The 14,869-nt window shown below is 51.2% G+C and overlaps 1 protein-coding gene and 1 non-coding gene across 2 annotated transcripts in view; both read right to left on the bottom strand.

Annotated features, from left to right (window-relative positions):
• Positions 1–1,339: 1,339 nt before the first annotated feature.
• RAB11FIP4 (RAB11 family interacting protein 4) overlaps positions 1,340–14,869 on the bottom strand; it is a 95,387-nt gene continuing 81,857 nt past the window's right edge. The window contains exons 10-13 of the mRNA XM_019646972.1: positions 13,647–13,728; positions 13,000–13,118; positions 1,896–1,902; positions 1,340–1,408 (exon numbers count right to left, since the gene is read on the bottom strand). Of these exons, the coding sequence (XP_019502517.1) occupies positions 1,340–1,408; positions 1,896–1,902; positions 13,000–13,118; positions 13,647–13,728 (277 nt within the window). The remainder of the gene's footprint in view (positions 1,409–1,895; positions 1,903–12,999; positions 13,119–13,646; positions 13,729–14,869) is intronic.
• On the bottom strand, positions 10,591–10,662 carry TRNAT-CGU (transfer RNA threonine (anticodon CGU)). The gene has a single exon. It is a non-coding gene; the product is annotated as a tRNA-Thr (tRNA).

Here is a 14,869-nt window from a genome sequence, read left to right on the forward strand (position 1 = left end):
AGCCATAAATATATTTTTACAAATAAGGAAAATTTAAAGTAATATTATAACAAGTAATATTATTAATAATATCTTTAGTAAAATAAGAAAACTTCACACATGTACATACCCAAAGAGTCGCATGTGGCTCAGGAACTGCAGTTTGCCAACCCCTGCCCCAGAGGATGGGGTACAACCTTAGGGAAAACTGCCTGTCTCCTGGACCAGGCCTGGGGAGGCCGGGGTGTTGCAGGCTCCTTATGCCTTACTTCCAGAGATTTATGTGCCTTGTCCCCACGCCTGTCCCCTTCAAGGTGGTGCATCTCAGAGCTCCAGCCTAATTCTGCGGGTGCTTTATGACCACGAGATATTCTAGAGATTTCCACTTCATTTACTTTAAGATACTAATCCCCTGCCTGGGCAGGTAGAGGCATAGGTTCAAAGGGAGAATTTTCTTTTCCCAACCTGATTCAGTACTCTGAAGGGAGCCTTTTCCTTAATGAGGGCAAGGCCTCCCTTTTGAAGCTCCCACCAGTCCATTCCTAGATGATTTTGCCTCAAAACTGAGAATTTGTCAATAGGCATGTACATGTAGATCCATGGCCAAAGAAACTCTTTTCTCCCATAATTCTGGCGTCTTCACGTTACACTGACTACAGCCTTGCAGGATAAAGCTCACACTGAAAAAATGTGGGCCAATTGCAGTGCAGGGCTGTTCCCTCTCCCGGGCTCACAGGCCCAACTAACCCTGCTTTGGTGACCCCACAGCCCATGGGGCTCCCCTCTACCTCCCTCCATTCAGGCCCCCACATGGCCACCAAAACAGGGACTGAGGTGTCTAAGGATTCCTGCAAGGTGTACTCTATACTAGCCCACAGCAGTCCACGGAAAAACCTTCCCGAATAGGTCTTTTGCACAACTTTGAGAGAGGTGGGCCAGCCAGGCTGGGCTGTTTTTTCCCTTTCCCTCCTTCCTGCTTCTAGAAGCCTCTCCTGTTTTCCAAAGCCAGGAAGACGGGGGGCTCAAGGCGCCCTATTTTGTCACCTTGCCCTCACTCAGTTCTGGTCACCTTACTCTGTGTTCCCAAATGTTTTTCCAAGACCCCACTGCCAAGACAGCCAAAACACAACACAAACAAATAAAAATTAAAGTTCCAACACGAAGCAAAACCCAGGTGTCAGGGGTTGGTGGGTTTTTCTTTTTCCAGGGGGGGAGTAGAAACAAAGTTATTGAATAGAGGGTTTAAGAAAGGAACCGCAGCATAAAACTTGAAGAGGACTCAGAGCAGGTCAATTATTATGTAGCATATGTCAAGGAACAAAAGACCCGCCATTAGAAACACACCCACAAAGATGCATCTTTAAAGAAATGGGGGGGGGGGAGTAACAGGGGCTTCCCTGTCCACAGGGGCTGAATCTCCGTGCGTCGCGTCAAGAGCAACTCTACAAATCGGGCGCTCCTCCTCACCCCCAAGCTCAAGTTTACCATTCTAGAAAGCGCAGCGGGGCAGGCCCGGGTAGGCGAATGGGCTCAACCCACAGGAGAGGCGAGCTGTCTCTGCCCTCACAACTGGTCTGCCCTGGCAGGGATCCCCCCTCCGGAGGACACGGACCGCGCTAAGTGACCGACTCAAATTTCGGAGCACGTCCCCCGTGCTCCCGCAAAACGCAGGGATCCCTGGAATCTCCGCATCAAGCCCGGGGTGAGCATGCTATGCCACCCCCTCTCCAGTGTGGACCCAGGAGGTGGCTGTTGGGCCGGTGTCCATGTCCCCGCCTGGGCGCTGAGCTCGCGCGGGCCGGGAGAAAGCCGGCCGGGAGCTCGGAGGAGCCGCCGGTCCCGGGAGCCGAGGACTGGGACTTTGTAGGCCAGTTGAACTGACACCCTCATCTCGCCCGCAAAGACCCAGCCCTCAGCTCCCGCGCGTCTCGTTGTTCGGGGTGCGGGCGCGCCCCGGACGGTTTCCATCGGGCTGGGTCCGGCTGCCCGCTTTCCACAGCGCGCTGCTCCGCCGACGCTCTGGGTTTTCCCCAAGCGGCGTCCCCAAAGAAGACACCCACCCCACCCGACCTCAGCCCGCGGGCTCCGAAACCAGACCTGGAAGGGTTACACGATGCTCGAAGCTCAGCGTGTGGTGGCTTCCAGGCCACCTCTAGCCGCCCCGCGCAGGCCAAGGGAAGGGGGTGGGGGAGGTGCGGGGACCTAGCCTCCCCCCCCTCACCCTCCAGCCAAGCACCAGAGTTACACTAGAAACTTCTCCACAATCCCACGCCGCGCTCTCGAGGCCCAGCTCGGTGCTACATCGGTTACCTGCGCTCAGATCCGCGGGGCGCAGGGCCCGGCTGAACGGCCTCCCAATGCAGGCCGCGCCACCGCCGGGGTTGGGGGGAGTCACTGCGAGCCAGGCCCTGCGCCCCGACGTTCCCCGCGCCTTGCGCGCTGTGAGCCGGAGCCCTGCTCGACCTTCCCGGGACCTAGGGGCCGCGGCCGCCCCTGCCCCAAGAAGGATAAGCCTGGTGCAGCTGGGACAGGAGCGACATGTCGCGACCCCTCGAAAGTTGGGGGAGTTCCGCTCACTTGCACGGCCCGAGCTGGCTCCACGTGCTGGTGACACATCAGGAAGGCTCCGCACCCCACGGCTCCTGGCGAGCGGACTCTGCCAGCGCCCGCCCGCACCACCTCTGGAGCCAAAAGGACGGCGCCCCGCCCCGGGCCCGCCCTCCGCCAGCCCCTCGGTGGCGCCACCCGCTCCAGCCTGCGGCGCCCGCACCAGCCTGCGGCGCCCGCACCAGCCTGCGGCGCGGGCAGGAAGATACCAGGGCAGGGGTTGGGTGGCGGCCTAGGCGCCTTCTCCCAGGCTGCCGAAGCTGCCCCAGGGATAGGGTACGGGGACAGGCAGTCCGACTCGACAGTCTCCAGTGCCTTCCTCCCAGTCACGCAGCCCTTCCCGCCTCCGAGCTCCAGTAATTTTCCCTTTTCCTCCTCTGACCACTCCGAGACCCGAGCCGCTGCCAGCGCTTCCTCCCGCGCAGGCCAGCGCAGAGAGCCCCCTGCCGGCCGCTCCATTCCCGGGCCGTGTCCCCACCCCGGGGGAGCGCTTCTGCAGCTGGCCTCAACCTTCGCATCTGGGACCCGGAGCCAGCCAGGCCCTTCTTGCGGGGCTTTGGTGACAAATCAACGAGATAAATGTAAAACACCAAGCATAGTAGTACCAAGCAGCATGCTTCCGTTCCCCAGTCTAGCTGCCTGCAGACAACCTCTCTTCCTAGCTGTGTTTCCCGAAAACCCGAGTTTCTTTAGGGGGTCTGTGGGGAGGATGGGGGGGGGTACTGAAACGATGCGAGACTGAGGGGTAGGTTTCCTAAGATTGGAGAGGGATCGGAAGTTAGTAGAATCCCCTTTCGTGCCGATCTACTGCTCCTCTCTCTCGCTCACTCTCTCTCTCTCTGGAGACGCCAGGACGCCCGGGAGTAACTAACTGCCTGCCTCGTCTGAGACCAGTCTGGAGTATCCATAGGCCTCTGTCAACATCCCCATCCTCAAGGTGGCCAGAGACCATGGAAGAGGGAGTGGTGGGGAAGCCGGAATAACAACTGAGATTGAGTTCCCCTGCCTCTGTCAGATGGAGCCTTGGAGTTAGATTTCATTTAAAGAAAATAATGAGGTATATCTGTTTGTGTCCTGACACAGATATTGGCTATGTCCCTGTCTTTTCTTTCCTGGCTTCACCAATCCAAATCATTTCTTAAAACCTCACTGCTGTGGGAGTTGAATGGTTTCTCTGCTTAATTTGCCAGCTCCCCCCACATGGAGATCCCAGGACAGAGCAGCTCCCAGAGGGATGGAAGGCAGAGGTGCCCAGGGCAGGCCGCTGGCCCAAGCCTCTGTAATCCCCATTTTGTGGGAGCTCAGGATTAGAAAGGAAGAAAGAAGAAGATGGCCTGACATTGCTGGTGATGCTGCGGGTGCTGGAGGGGGCCTGGGGTTCGAGCTCTGCTTTCTCTTCCCCTTTTATTGCTCTCTCTAAATTTGACAAACCCTTTGGCTCTCTGAGACTCGAGGAGCCTGGAGGAGCAGTGTCCTGGGGGGATGAAAGGGCAGCGATGTAATGGGTTTACCCCAGCGCTGATCTCAGGGAAGGCTGCAGAAGATTAAGATTTGCTCCCTGAGCTTGAAATCTCCCTGCTACCCCCTGACTACATCAAAGGACATGGCTGTGGGGGGCACTTAATCCCATCAATGGAATCAAAGCTGGACAAGAAAGGAAATTCTGCAAACTTGGTGCAGTGGCAGAACACAGCTCACAAGAAAAAGATATATACTAAGGCCCTAGCCTCCTCCTCCCAAGAAAGATCCTGAGCCATTTACAAGCAGACAGGGGCCTGTCCTTTGCTTTTTGAGGTAGCCACCGTGGGAAGGTCAATTACAAGAACTCAGAAAGCTGGGCAGTGGACTGGGCCTACCTCAAGGGGCAGAAAGGGACCCTGAGGGTTTGGGACTCATCCGTGTCTCACAGTGCCGTTGGACCCCAGCTTTACTCTGAGATAGCGCTTTCACAATCATGCTTCTTACCACCAGTGTTTCCCAAAGTGCGGTGTTCAGATTTAAGATGAATTTAGTTAAAAAAAAAGAGTAATATATATTTTTAAATGTAAATTTCATGACGAGTATTGTTATGATGTGACGAAAATGGTTAAAATGAGCCAACCCAAAGGCAAGTATTTAGTAAATAATAAAAGTGGTATTCTGATATGGCAAAATGGTGATAATGGTAGGCAAATTTCGAAAGTTAGAAGAACACTCCTTGTGACCATCTTGAGAGAAACACTGCCTTAGAACAGTCACTTTCAAACTTTCATTTTTGCCCCATGGTAGAAAATACCTAATGTGGATAAAAAGTGTCTTATGAAACAAATCTTGTGCACTCAAATATGTTTATGTTATTCCATTCCGTTCCATTAAAAATGCTGCTTGCAAACTGTTAAATTTATTTCATGATCCTCTGATGGGTTACCTCCTGAAATTTGAAAAATACTGCCTTAGAGAGCATGCCGTGGTGATGATGATGGCGGCTCTCAGTTAGTGAGAAATGTCTAGGTGCCAAGGCTGGGTGCTAAGAGCTTCTCCTTACACTCTCACAATGACCCGAGGGTGTAGGTATTATTATTCCCCACATTTTACAGGTGAAATTACTTGCCGGGATCACACAGACAGCAAGTGCAGACCTGAGACCAGCCCCTCTCCACCCAACTCCTCCCTTGTCTAGTGCACTTTCTACCAGCTGTCTCTTAGTGAATATCTCAAAAAGGCCCAGTATCCAGCGCATCCGTGCCCTTCCTACAATGTACAATAGTGTACCTCTCCAAGTTTGCCCCCTGGCTTCTGTCCTTTTTGCATCCCTCCATCAAAGACCCCCAGGAGTCAAGCTCCTTAGCAAGCTGGCTTCAGAGCCCCTGAGGTGGGGCTGGGGTGTGACATGAACAATCTTAATGTCCCAGCCACCCTGCCAGGTGCTGCACACAACCATCTCTGTGGCTGGGAGGGATCAATTTGCCTTGGGGACAAAATTCCACAGAGTTGGAGACGCTGACCTGTTCTCTGGCTTCCCTCATTCTAGATTCTTCTCTAGGCCTTCCCTGGCTACCCTATTTTAAATTGCAGCCCCCTTCCCCATCACTTCTTATCCCCCAACCAAGCTTGTTTCCCCTCCATAGCCCTTGTCTCCTTTACTATGCCACGTATTTTACTCATTTCAGTATATTCTGTCTCCCTGCTGCTGATCTCTGCCTCCATCTCCCAGAATGTAAGCTACCCCCTGCCCAAGGCAGAAATTTTTGTCTCTAAAGTACACTACGGTATCCCCGTACCTGGCACATAATGTATACTCAGTAAATATTTGCTGAGAACCCAGCTTTGCCATTACTGGATGGGCTTGGCTGCCCCAAACCCTCCCCAGGGCCCCCCCCGCCGCCCCCGGGGGGCCTGAGCTACACAGACAGAAGCACTCCCCCTGAAGCCTGTTGATTTCACCAGTTTCCTCTCAGGCAGTGACCACAACCCCCAAGGGCAAGAGGGCCAACATTTACAGTGACATCCGATGGCCAAACCGTTCAAAGTATTTAATATCAACACCACGGTACAGTATTGATTCTCTGCTTATAATGACCACCTGCCACCATCTTTAGCAACGCGATAAAGTGCTGTGAAGTGGAAGGGCAGGATGGAGAACCCCTATTTTACTGATACGGAAATTGGACTTGGGAGATGAAATGATTTACCCAAGGTCACTCGGTACTGAGCCCTTTCCACTCAGCTGCCTCCTCAGGACCATCCAATCACTTCTACAGCCATGATTGTGCGGGCCTCTTTTTCGGCTTCCTGACATCGGCCAGAAAGAACTCTGACGGGCGACACAGGGATCCTGGTGACCAGAGGGAGAAAAGGGCTGCACATAACCCGGAGTATTTTGTGTGTGACTATGGAATTAATGGACCTTGTTTTCTCAGAATATTTTGCTCAAATGGCAGTTTACATGGATTTTGTTTTTCTCGGCCCAGATGGCTAGGACAGGAGAGCCCTAGAGCTCAGGGGAAAGACAGGCTGGGCATGAACTCTTTCCTGCAGAAAAGCCACACTGGGATCACTGGTCTTATCAGCATTTGGGGCCTGTTTCAGTTCCTGACTCCTGTGCAATCTTTGATAAGTTATCTCTGCCTCTGGGCCTTTGTTTCCTCACTGGCAAAACTGGAATGTGATTTTTCCCTGTGATTTCTTCCAGCGTGACTCTTCCATAACTGTAGGAAGAAAAGTTTGACTTGGTTGTTGTTGTTGACCTTCATTTATTCAGCCAACATATCCGAAGCCCCTCTATCTATCTTGGTCACATGAGAAGACACATCCCTTACACTCAAGAAACAGGAAAGGGGTAAATTCCTCAGAAAGAAGTCAGTTCTCACCAGGTATAATAATATTTTAGCCAAGCCAAGGCAGTGCTTCCAGCTGGATTCAGTTTTCCTACATAATCGGGGGTGGGGAGGAGGCAGGTGGCCTGACATTCTGAACATGACCTAAGGAGTGAGGCTGAAAGGGTGGTGGGCCGCTCCCGGGAAGCCAGGTCACACAAGGAGCCCTACTGACCCAGAGTCCCAGCCATGTCAATCAGAGTTCTTTGAAAGGCTTTCAACAGGCAGGGTAAGTGCCTGGAAAATGTTAGAGCACTTGGTACAGAAGAACTAGGAGTGTGTTTCCTGAGGAATCCAACCATTGTCAGTGTGTGCCCGTGTCTCTCCGCAGCCTGAGTACTGGGGTCAAGCCTGGTACTTTCAATCGCGATGTGCTTTTCCTATTGATCAGGGGTGAATATTAGACAAGTGAAGAGCCTGCTTAGGTCACAGGCTGGCAAAGAGATGGGCCATCTCCTGGGCACGTGTCAAGTAACAATGCAGATGTCTTTTCCAAACAGATTTGTGCTTGTCCTGCGGAAGAGCGTAATCTATGTGATAAAGGTAGAGCTTTCTGGATAACCTTGAACAAACCACTTCCCTTCTTTTTGCCCGTTTCTCTGGCTGTGAAATGAGGGGGTTGGATGGTTGCTATCTTTCCTATCAGTCCACGATTCCAAATTGGTAACTTTTGTCCAGAAGGATGGGTTTGGGCTTTCAAATGCTTGCTGATAAAACTGTTTACAGAGAATGAGCATTTCTTCCTTAATTTGAAATTCTGTTTTACATGCAAGGTCAGAGGGGACACGGGTGGGAGAAGGGTGCCCTTGCCTGCTTAGCTGCAACCTAGATCATATTTGAGTGTCAAAGATAACTGAACGAGGGCAGAAATACCCAAGATCTTATGGGTATTATGCTTGGGCAAATTCCTATCCCTCCTCCAGAGCCCAGCCACAATGTCACCTCCTCAGGCAAGACTTCCACAACCCCTCAAAGTGGAGATCTCTTTTGTGCCAGGCTATCTCTGTACCGGGTGCTGGAAACACAGGCATGAGTGAGACATGAGTGAGACACAGCTGCGGTGTGAGACACATAGAGTGGTCCCAGACAAGAAGCTGAGTGGCTCATTACCTAGGGGAATCAGAGGTTTCTTAGAGGAGGAGGTGATACCAGAATCAGGTCAAAGGGATAGAACCTGACTCTAACCCAGCGTCTACGAGTAGATCTACCTGCTAATTCGTAGGAAATGCCAAGGACAGAGATACTTGAACTGCCCTAAGTGTTTGCAGGCAGCAACGTCTAAACTATGGGGAAATCTATAGATCAAATGGACCAAGTTCCTCAACAAGATGCACTGCAAGGAAATGAAAGGGACAGAAGAGTATCCTAGTGACTGAATAAAAAAGGTTAAAGGATATATCAATTTTCAAAATGAGCGAAGGTAAACTCTAGGTATAAAGATGCAAAGATGCTCAATTAGGTGATAAGGAAAAATGCAAGGAAGTGATTACTATAAAAGTAGGGAGCATGGCTAACTTCTGGCTGTGAGGAAGTGTGATTGGGAGGGGGGCAAATGAAAGAGGTTTCTAGGGTGTCTGGCAAAATTCTCTGACCTGGATGGTGTTCTTAGAATTCATTAAGACAGTCACTTGATGGGTGTGTTTTTTTGAATCTGTTTTATTGTACAATAAAAGATTTAAAAACAGACATCTCCAGGGTGGAATACTGAACTAAAACCGATGGCATGAGGCAAAATATATATATACGTATATATGTGCCAGACTCTTCTTTTAAGTTAAATAATATTCACTCACAGGAAGGAAAAGCCTGACCTAAAGTAGTTTGTTTATATTTTCTAAAACGGCCTGGAAGTTTTTGCTGCCCACCATGGCTGTGTTTTGCCTGCATGGTTCTCAAACTGCAGTACCAGAGGTCCCGTGTGCTATTCTAGACCCTGGGGGGAACAACTGGGGGCAGGGGCAGGGGGCGGTGTGAGCAAGGGGCAACTGGCAGGACACAGGCCCTTGCAGCTCTAGTCCTGCCCATCAGGAAGCACTTACTGTAACTCTCTGGATTATGAGCCGGAGGTCACATAGATCCTATCGTGAGGTTGCAAGGACCAGGCTCCACTGTGAAAGGGGCTACTATGATTCACCACCTTGGCAGCCATGAGCGAGATGGGTGGGGCAGCTTGAGGTCCCCTTGCTTCTCCAAGGTCCGGGTTCTGAGGTAGAAACTTGGAATCTTAGGCCACAAGCTATTTTGAAAATACCTTTTTTGACTTGCGAATTTTACAACAAAGGAGGTTGAAATCCAGGGTATGTAAGTGGTTTAATAGAGGTCATCCAAGCAACTCAAGCTAGGTGTCCCCTTCTGTCTCTGCCCTCACCCTTTAAGCCAAGAACCGACCACAGAACTGAGTGTAAATACCCACAGGCCTTCAAGGTGATTGCAAGACCTCTTTTCTCCCATGCTCACCTTGGGGTTTGTATGTGACCAACCTTAACCTGGGATCCATACCTGACCCCTGCCTCTGGCCCTTCACCTTTGGGGACCCATGTCTCCCCCCAACATCTCTATGTTGACCTCTTTTGTACTTTGACCCTCTTTTATTGACTTTGGCTAAGAAGATCTCTTCCATTTATTGGAGTCTTAGGGGGAAAAAAAATCATCAATATATTTCCCTGCTGCCTGAGCCTTATACCCCATCTTTTGATAACCCTACACACCACCTCAAAGAGACCCTGCTGGCTTTCAATCCATCTGAAGCCTCCTATGGTCAAGTACGCAATAAGGCCTCCAAAAAGGCAATGCGACTTTTTGGTCACATTAACAGAAGTATAGAATGGAGAATGAGGGGGTTGGAATTTCATTAATGAGACCATATCTGGAGTAGTATATTCAGTGCTGAGTGTCACAATTGAAGAAGGGTACAGACATTCTGGAGTGTATCAGGAATGGGAGGGACTCAGCATCATGTCACATTAAATTAGGTGGCTTGTCCTTGAGATGACTTGGGGAGTGCCATAGCTGGCCGGGGGCCAGACTCAAAGGCTCAGCTCACAAGGGCTGGGAAAGGAATAAACGCCCACCAGCGGAACGATGTCGTTGGCCTCTTAGACAAGAAGGCAGGCGGCAAGCGCCGTATGGGTAACACACCTTTCAAGGAACAAACAGAAACCAGAAAACACCACTGTAGAAAACTCGAACGCCCTTTCTGGAAAGTTCTCCCGCACGCTAGCTAGATATGCAAAACCAGCAAGACCGGTCACCCGCCCCATCCCCCACGCCCCCTACGTTGGCGACCATTGCCTAGGGCGGGACCTTCATCTCCGGTCTCAGGGTCCCCACCAGTAGCACAGGGATCCCAGACAAGTCTGCCCTGCGCAGTGCGGCTGGAGGAGTAGAGCTACGGGAAGATGCACGGGGGTGGGCGGTGGGCAGCAAAGCGCAGAGTGGCCAGGGTCGAGCACATCTGCAAGTGGTCCCGCGAGCCCCAGCATGCTGGCCAGGCCTGCGCTCCTGGCCCCGGAGCCTGGGGAGAGGATGGATTTGGAAGACGGACTGAACAGAATCCGAAATTTAGAAAAAAAAAGTCTCGTAACAGTAGGAAGGGACAGCACACGTGAGGACACCAAAGCCCCACTGCCAAACCCCGACCTCAGATCCTAGGCACGGACGGGGTTCGAACCCGCGATCTTCGGTTTACGAGACCGACGCCTTACCACTTGGCCACCGCGCCTGACAGCCGAGCAGTCACTGAAAGCTCTCAGTGGAGGGGAGGCGGCACCAGCGCGGGAGGGGTGATGCTCCGCCCCCGGCCCCTCCTCTGGCCCCACCCCCGGCCTAGCTGCTCGCCCGCCCCTCCAGACCCGCCAGCCAGGACCCCTCCGAGAGAGTGGCTCCTGCCCACTCTGGGCCAAAGCCAGGCGCCAGTGTCCCGCTAATGGCAGGACCCAAACCCACGGCTCTTGAGAGCCCAGCCCGGGCCGGCCTTCAGCACCCGCAGGGGCAGGGATCCGGAGGAGAGCCCAGGTGGAGACAGCGCGGAGCGGAAGCGGAGACAGCAGCCGCGAGCCAGCCACGCAGGGCCTGGCGTCTGTGCTGGCGTCTCAGCCCGCTCCGTGCACTGCCATGTGACGTTGGCCCGCTCATTTCTGTCCTGCTGGCAGCTTACGCGGGCAGCACCAGGAGCTCGGGCCAAGTCAACCGGGAGCCGAGGGGGCTAAAAGGGCAATGCAGGCGTGGATGGGCCCGGCCCTCCGAGAAAGATGCAGGGAGCTGGGAGGGATGGGGCAGGCAGCAGGGGTGGGGGACGTGACTTTCCCCGGGTTGCTTTCCCTCCCTCCTTGCCCTTCAACCCCTGACATAGGCCTTGTACAGCAGGCTCCGATTAAATATCCTGTTAGACAAGATGGCCTTGCCCAGGATGAGCCCATGTGGGCGCACAAGGAGATGTTCAGGGCGACAATGCAAGTGAGAGTGAACAATTGAAAGCGACCTGAATGGAGGAGGAATCTGATAGACTGTTCAGCCCATGGAACAGTTGGCCACTATTAAAAGGAATCATCTAGATTCAAAGGAATGATTATCAGCATAGAGTGCAAAAATATGTGATTTAAAAAAGTTGTAGGACAAATGCCATTTATTAAAGGGGAAGACATACAAAGTAGGTAAAAGTAAAAACATAAAGGAGGGAGGGAGACTGGCGAGGCACAGGGGACAAAAGGGACTTTATTGGTAAGGTTTTGTTTTTAGTCTATGAAAGAGGTAAAAAGCTGAAATGGTAGGAATCGGAGTGCTTATTATGATACTGGACACTTTTTTGTAGATACTGTATTTTCTTTAAATCAAAAAAAGAAGGCACTTCTTTTCGTTCCCCCTGTCCTTGTTTGGCCTTGTCTGGCCACTGCGTCTGTTCCAGGAGGGGTGCTTAGGATGGCAGAGGAAGAGCCCTCGTCTCAGGGGAGGGTGGGGCCAACTGCCAGCCTCCCTCTGGGCCCATCCTCCTGTGCCCAGCGACCAAGGAGGAGACAAAAGCCAGGCCAATCGCGACATTGCCCACTTTGCCACCACCACCCCAAAGCCATCCTTGCTTATTTGTAGAACTTTTTAAAAAAGTATAGATTGTGGAGATTTGGGGAAACCCAGGAAAACTACTTTTGTGTGTGGCAAAAAACACGTAAAATTTACCATCTTACCCATTTTTAAATGTACAGTAGTGTTAACTCTATGCACATTGCTGTGCAACAGATCTCTGAAACTTTATCATCTTGCAAAACTGAAACTCTATACCCATTGAACAGCAACTGCGCTTTCCCCCTACCTCCAGACCCTGGCAACCGCCATTCTACCTCCTGTTTTTAGGAGTTGGCTACTCAGGGTACCTCATATAAGTGGAATCACACAGTATTTGTCTTTTTCGTGACTGGCATAATGTCACTTAGCATAATGTCTTCAAGGTTCATGCCACATGTTGTCACATATGATATGATTTCCTTTTCAAAGGCGCAACGATATTCCATTGTGTTTCTTTATCCATTCATCCCACAATGGACATTTAGTGAATAGCGCTGCAGTGAACATGGGTTTGCAAATATCTTGAGATCCTCTCTACAGTTCGGGACTATACCCAGAAGTGGGATTGCTGGATCATATGGTAATGCTAGTTTTAATTTTTTGAGGTACCTCTATGCTGTTTTCCATAGTGTCTACACACTTTACCTTCCCACCAGTAGTGCACAAGGGTTCCAATTTCTCCACATTCCTGCCAATACTTGTTTCCTTTGGTCGTTGTTGTTTTATAATGGCCATCCTAATGGGTATGAGATAGTATCTGATTGTGGTTGGATGATTTGTATTTCCCTAATTAGTGATGTAGAGCATATTTTCATATGCTTGTTAGCCATTTATATATCTTCTTTGGAGAAATGTCTGTTCAAGTTTTTGCCAATTTATTATTTGGGTTACTTATTATTTTTTTGGAGTTCTTTATATATCTTGGATATTAGCCTCTTATGAGATATCTGGTTTGCAACCATTTTCTCCCATTCTGTAGGTTGGCTTTTCACTCTGTTGNTCCTTTTGGAACTCAAGGCGGTTCTGCCGCAGCTTGTCCATCATGCGCTTGTACAGGTCCATCTCATCCTTGAGACGCAGGCTGGTGTCCTCCAGCCGGTCGGACATGCGCTGCCGCTCCTGAAGCCGGGGAGACCAGGTCAGTGCAGACGAGTTCCCAGAGGGGCTCACTACGTGTACCCCAGGGACTTCGCTGAGGCCATGTCAGCCACTTTGACAAATGGGCCATCAGAGCAGCCCCCTAGACAGAGCCACAGCCTAAGGAATTGGCCATATCCCCTAGGATTCTAGAAACATAGCTGGAAAAATCTCAGGCCTCTGAAGTCCTTCAATGAAGCCAGATGAAACTTGGGCAGAAGGTGGCAGCCCAAACAGAAGCTAACCTCTCTCTTTTTTATTATTTTCCCCCCATTATATAAGGAAATATATCCTAGAAGATATTTATTTTCCAGTAGAAAATATGGAAAACCAGAAATACAGAAAGATAAATTATTCATATTTTGTTGCCTTCCCCCTGACCCCCCCGCCCAAGAGCAATATTACTAGAATTTCAGGAACCAGAAACTAAAGCCTCTGACAGCCAACGCTGCGTCTCTCTGGATTTGGCTCAAGATCCCAGTCGGCGAGACGCCCGGCCCCGCTGCTCACCTCATCCAGCTTCTCTGTTTGCGACTTGAGCCGAGTCACTGTTGTTCTAAGCTCCATATTTTCTTCCTCTAATTGCTGCACCCTGGGGAAAGGAGGACAAAAATGGCAGAAATGGAGATCATCTTACAATGTGACAATCTGCAGCGATCCTTGGTTCCCTGGAGGAGGAAAGACACCAGAAAGCAAGAGAGAGAATATAAATAATGAGTTCACATGGTAACATAGCTTCCCGTCATCCAGCAAAATGGCAGACACTGAATCACCATCCTTACTTTTCATGATAAAAGGAAACACTCATTTGTAAATAAGAGCATGATTCTTTTTGCATGCATCCTTAGGACTTGAAAACAACACAGGGGGCGTGTTTTTCTCCTAATGGAGACAAAGTCTTCCTGTGGCTTTTTTCCAACAGGGCCCTCCTGCTGGAACATGTAATTTGAAGGCAGCCACCATATTTGTTTTCCATTCTCCCCCCAGCATCTCATCCGGGGCCCTTCCCTCTGAGCGCCCATTATAGCTGCCTCTGACATCCACAAGCATTGGTTCCAATGGCCACAATCCTCCATGTTAGCATTCACAAGGGGCTGTCCTACCGTGAGCCCACGAAGACAGTCCAGGTGCCCAGGTCGGTTTTAAATGACCTGAGCAGAGGGGCAGGTGCGCTGGGCTGTCAGTGGCACCAGAACTGTGCAGGGTCATTTCCGACACCCGTGCCTGCAGGGCATTCCCTCTCCTTCCCACTGTCACCTCCTCCTTCCTGGAGAGATGGCTTCCTGGTCTCCACTGCCCTCTGGGCTCCCCAGGCGAGGCCCCCAGGCCAGGCCAGACAGGAATTCGGACACACGTTCTGACGAGGCCACCTCAGGGGGACCCGAAATGGTGGGGGATGTGAGGGACAAAAAACACCGCATGACTCTGTCTCCGTGTTCTATGTGAACAGTCCCCCCTGGAGTTGTGCAAGGGGCACGGGTTAGGAGACAGCTCCCAAGAGGGCTGGCTTTCTGTGCTTTGGCCTTTGGCCCACACTCACCCTGTCTCCTGCCACCCATGTCCCAGATACCCTCTCTCAGGCCGGCCGACCTGGCCAGCTGTCAGAAGCAGACAGAGCAGTGATGCTTCATGAGGTATCAGCCTCCAGAACCAGATGCAAGACAGCAGCTTCTAGAACACGAGTAAAAACTTAAATGAACCCCTGGTTGATAAAGTGAACCAGGTGGGTCTCA

Source organism: Hipposideros armiger, unplaced genomic scaffold (genome assembly GCF_001890085.2).
Source record: "Hipposideros armiger isolate ML-2016 unplaced genomic scaffold, ASM189008v1 scaffold_108, whole genome shotgun sequence".
NCBI classification, from domain to species: domain Eukaryota; kingdom Metazoa; phylum Chordata; class Mammalia; order Chiroptera; family Hipposideridae; genus Hipposideros; species Hipposideros armiger.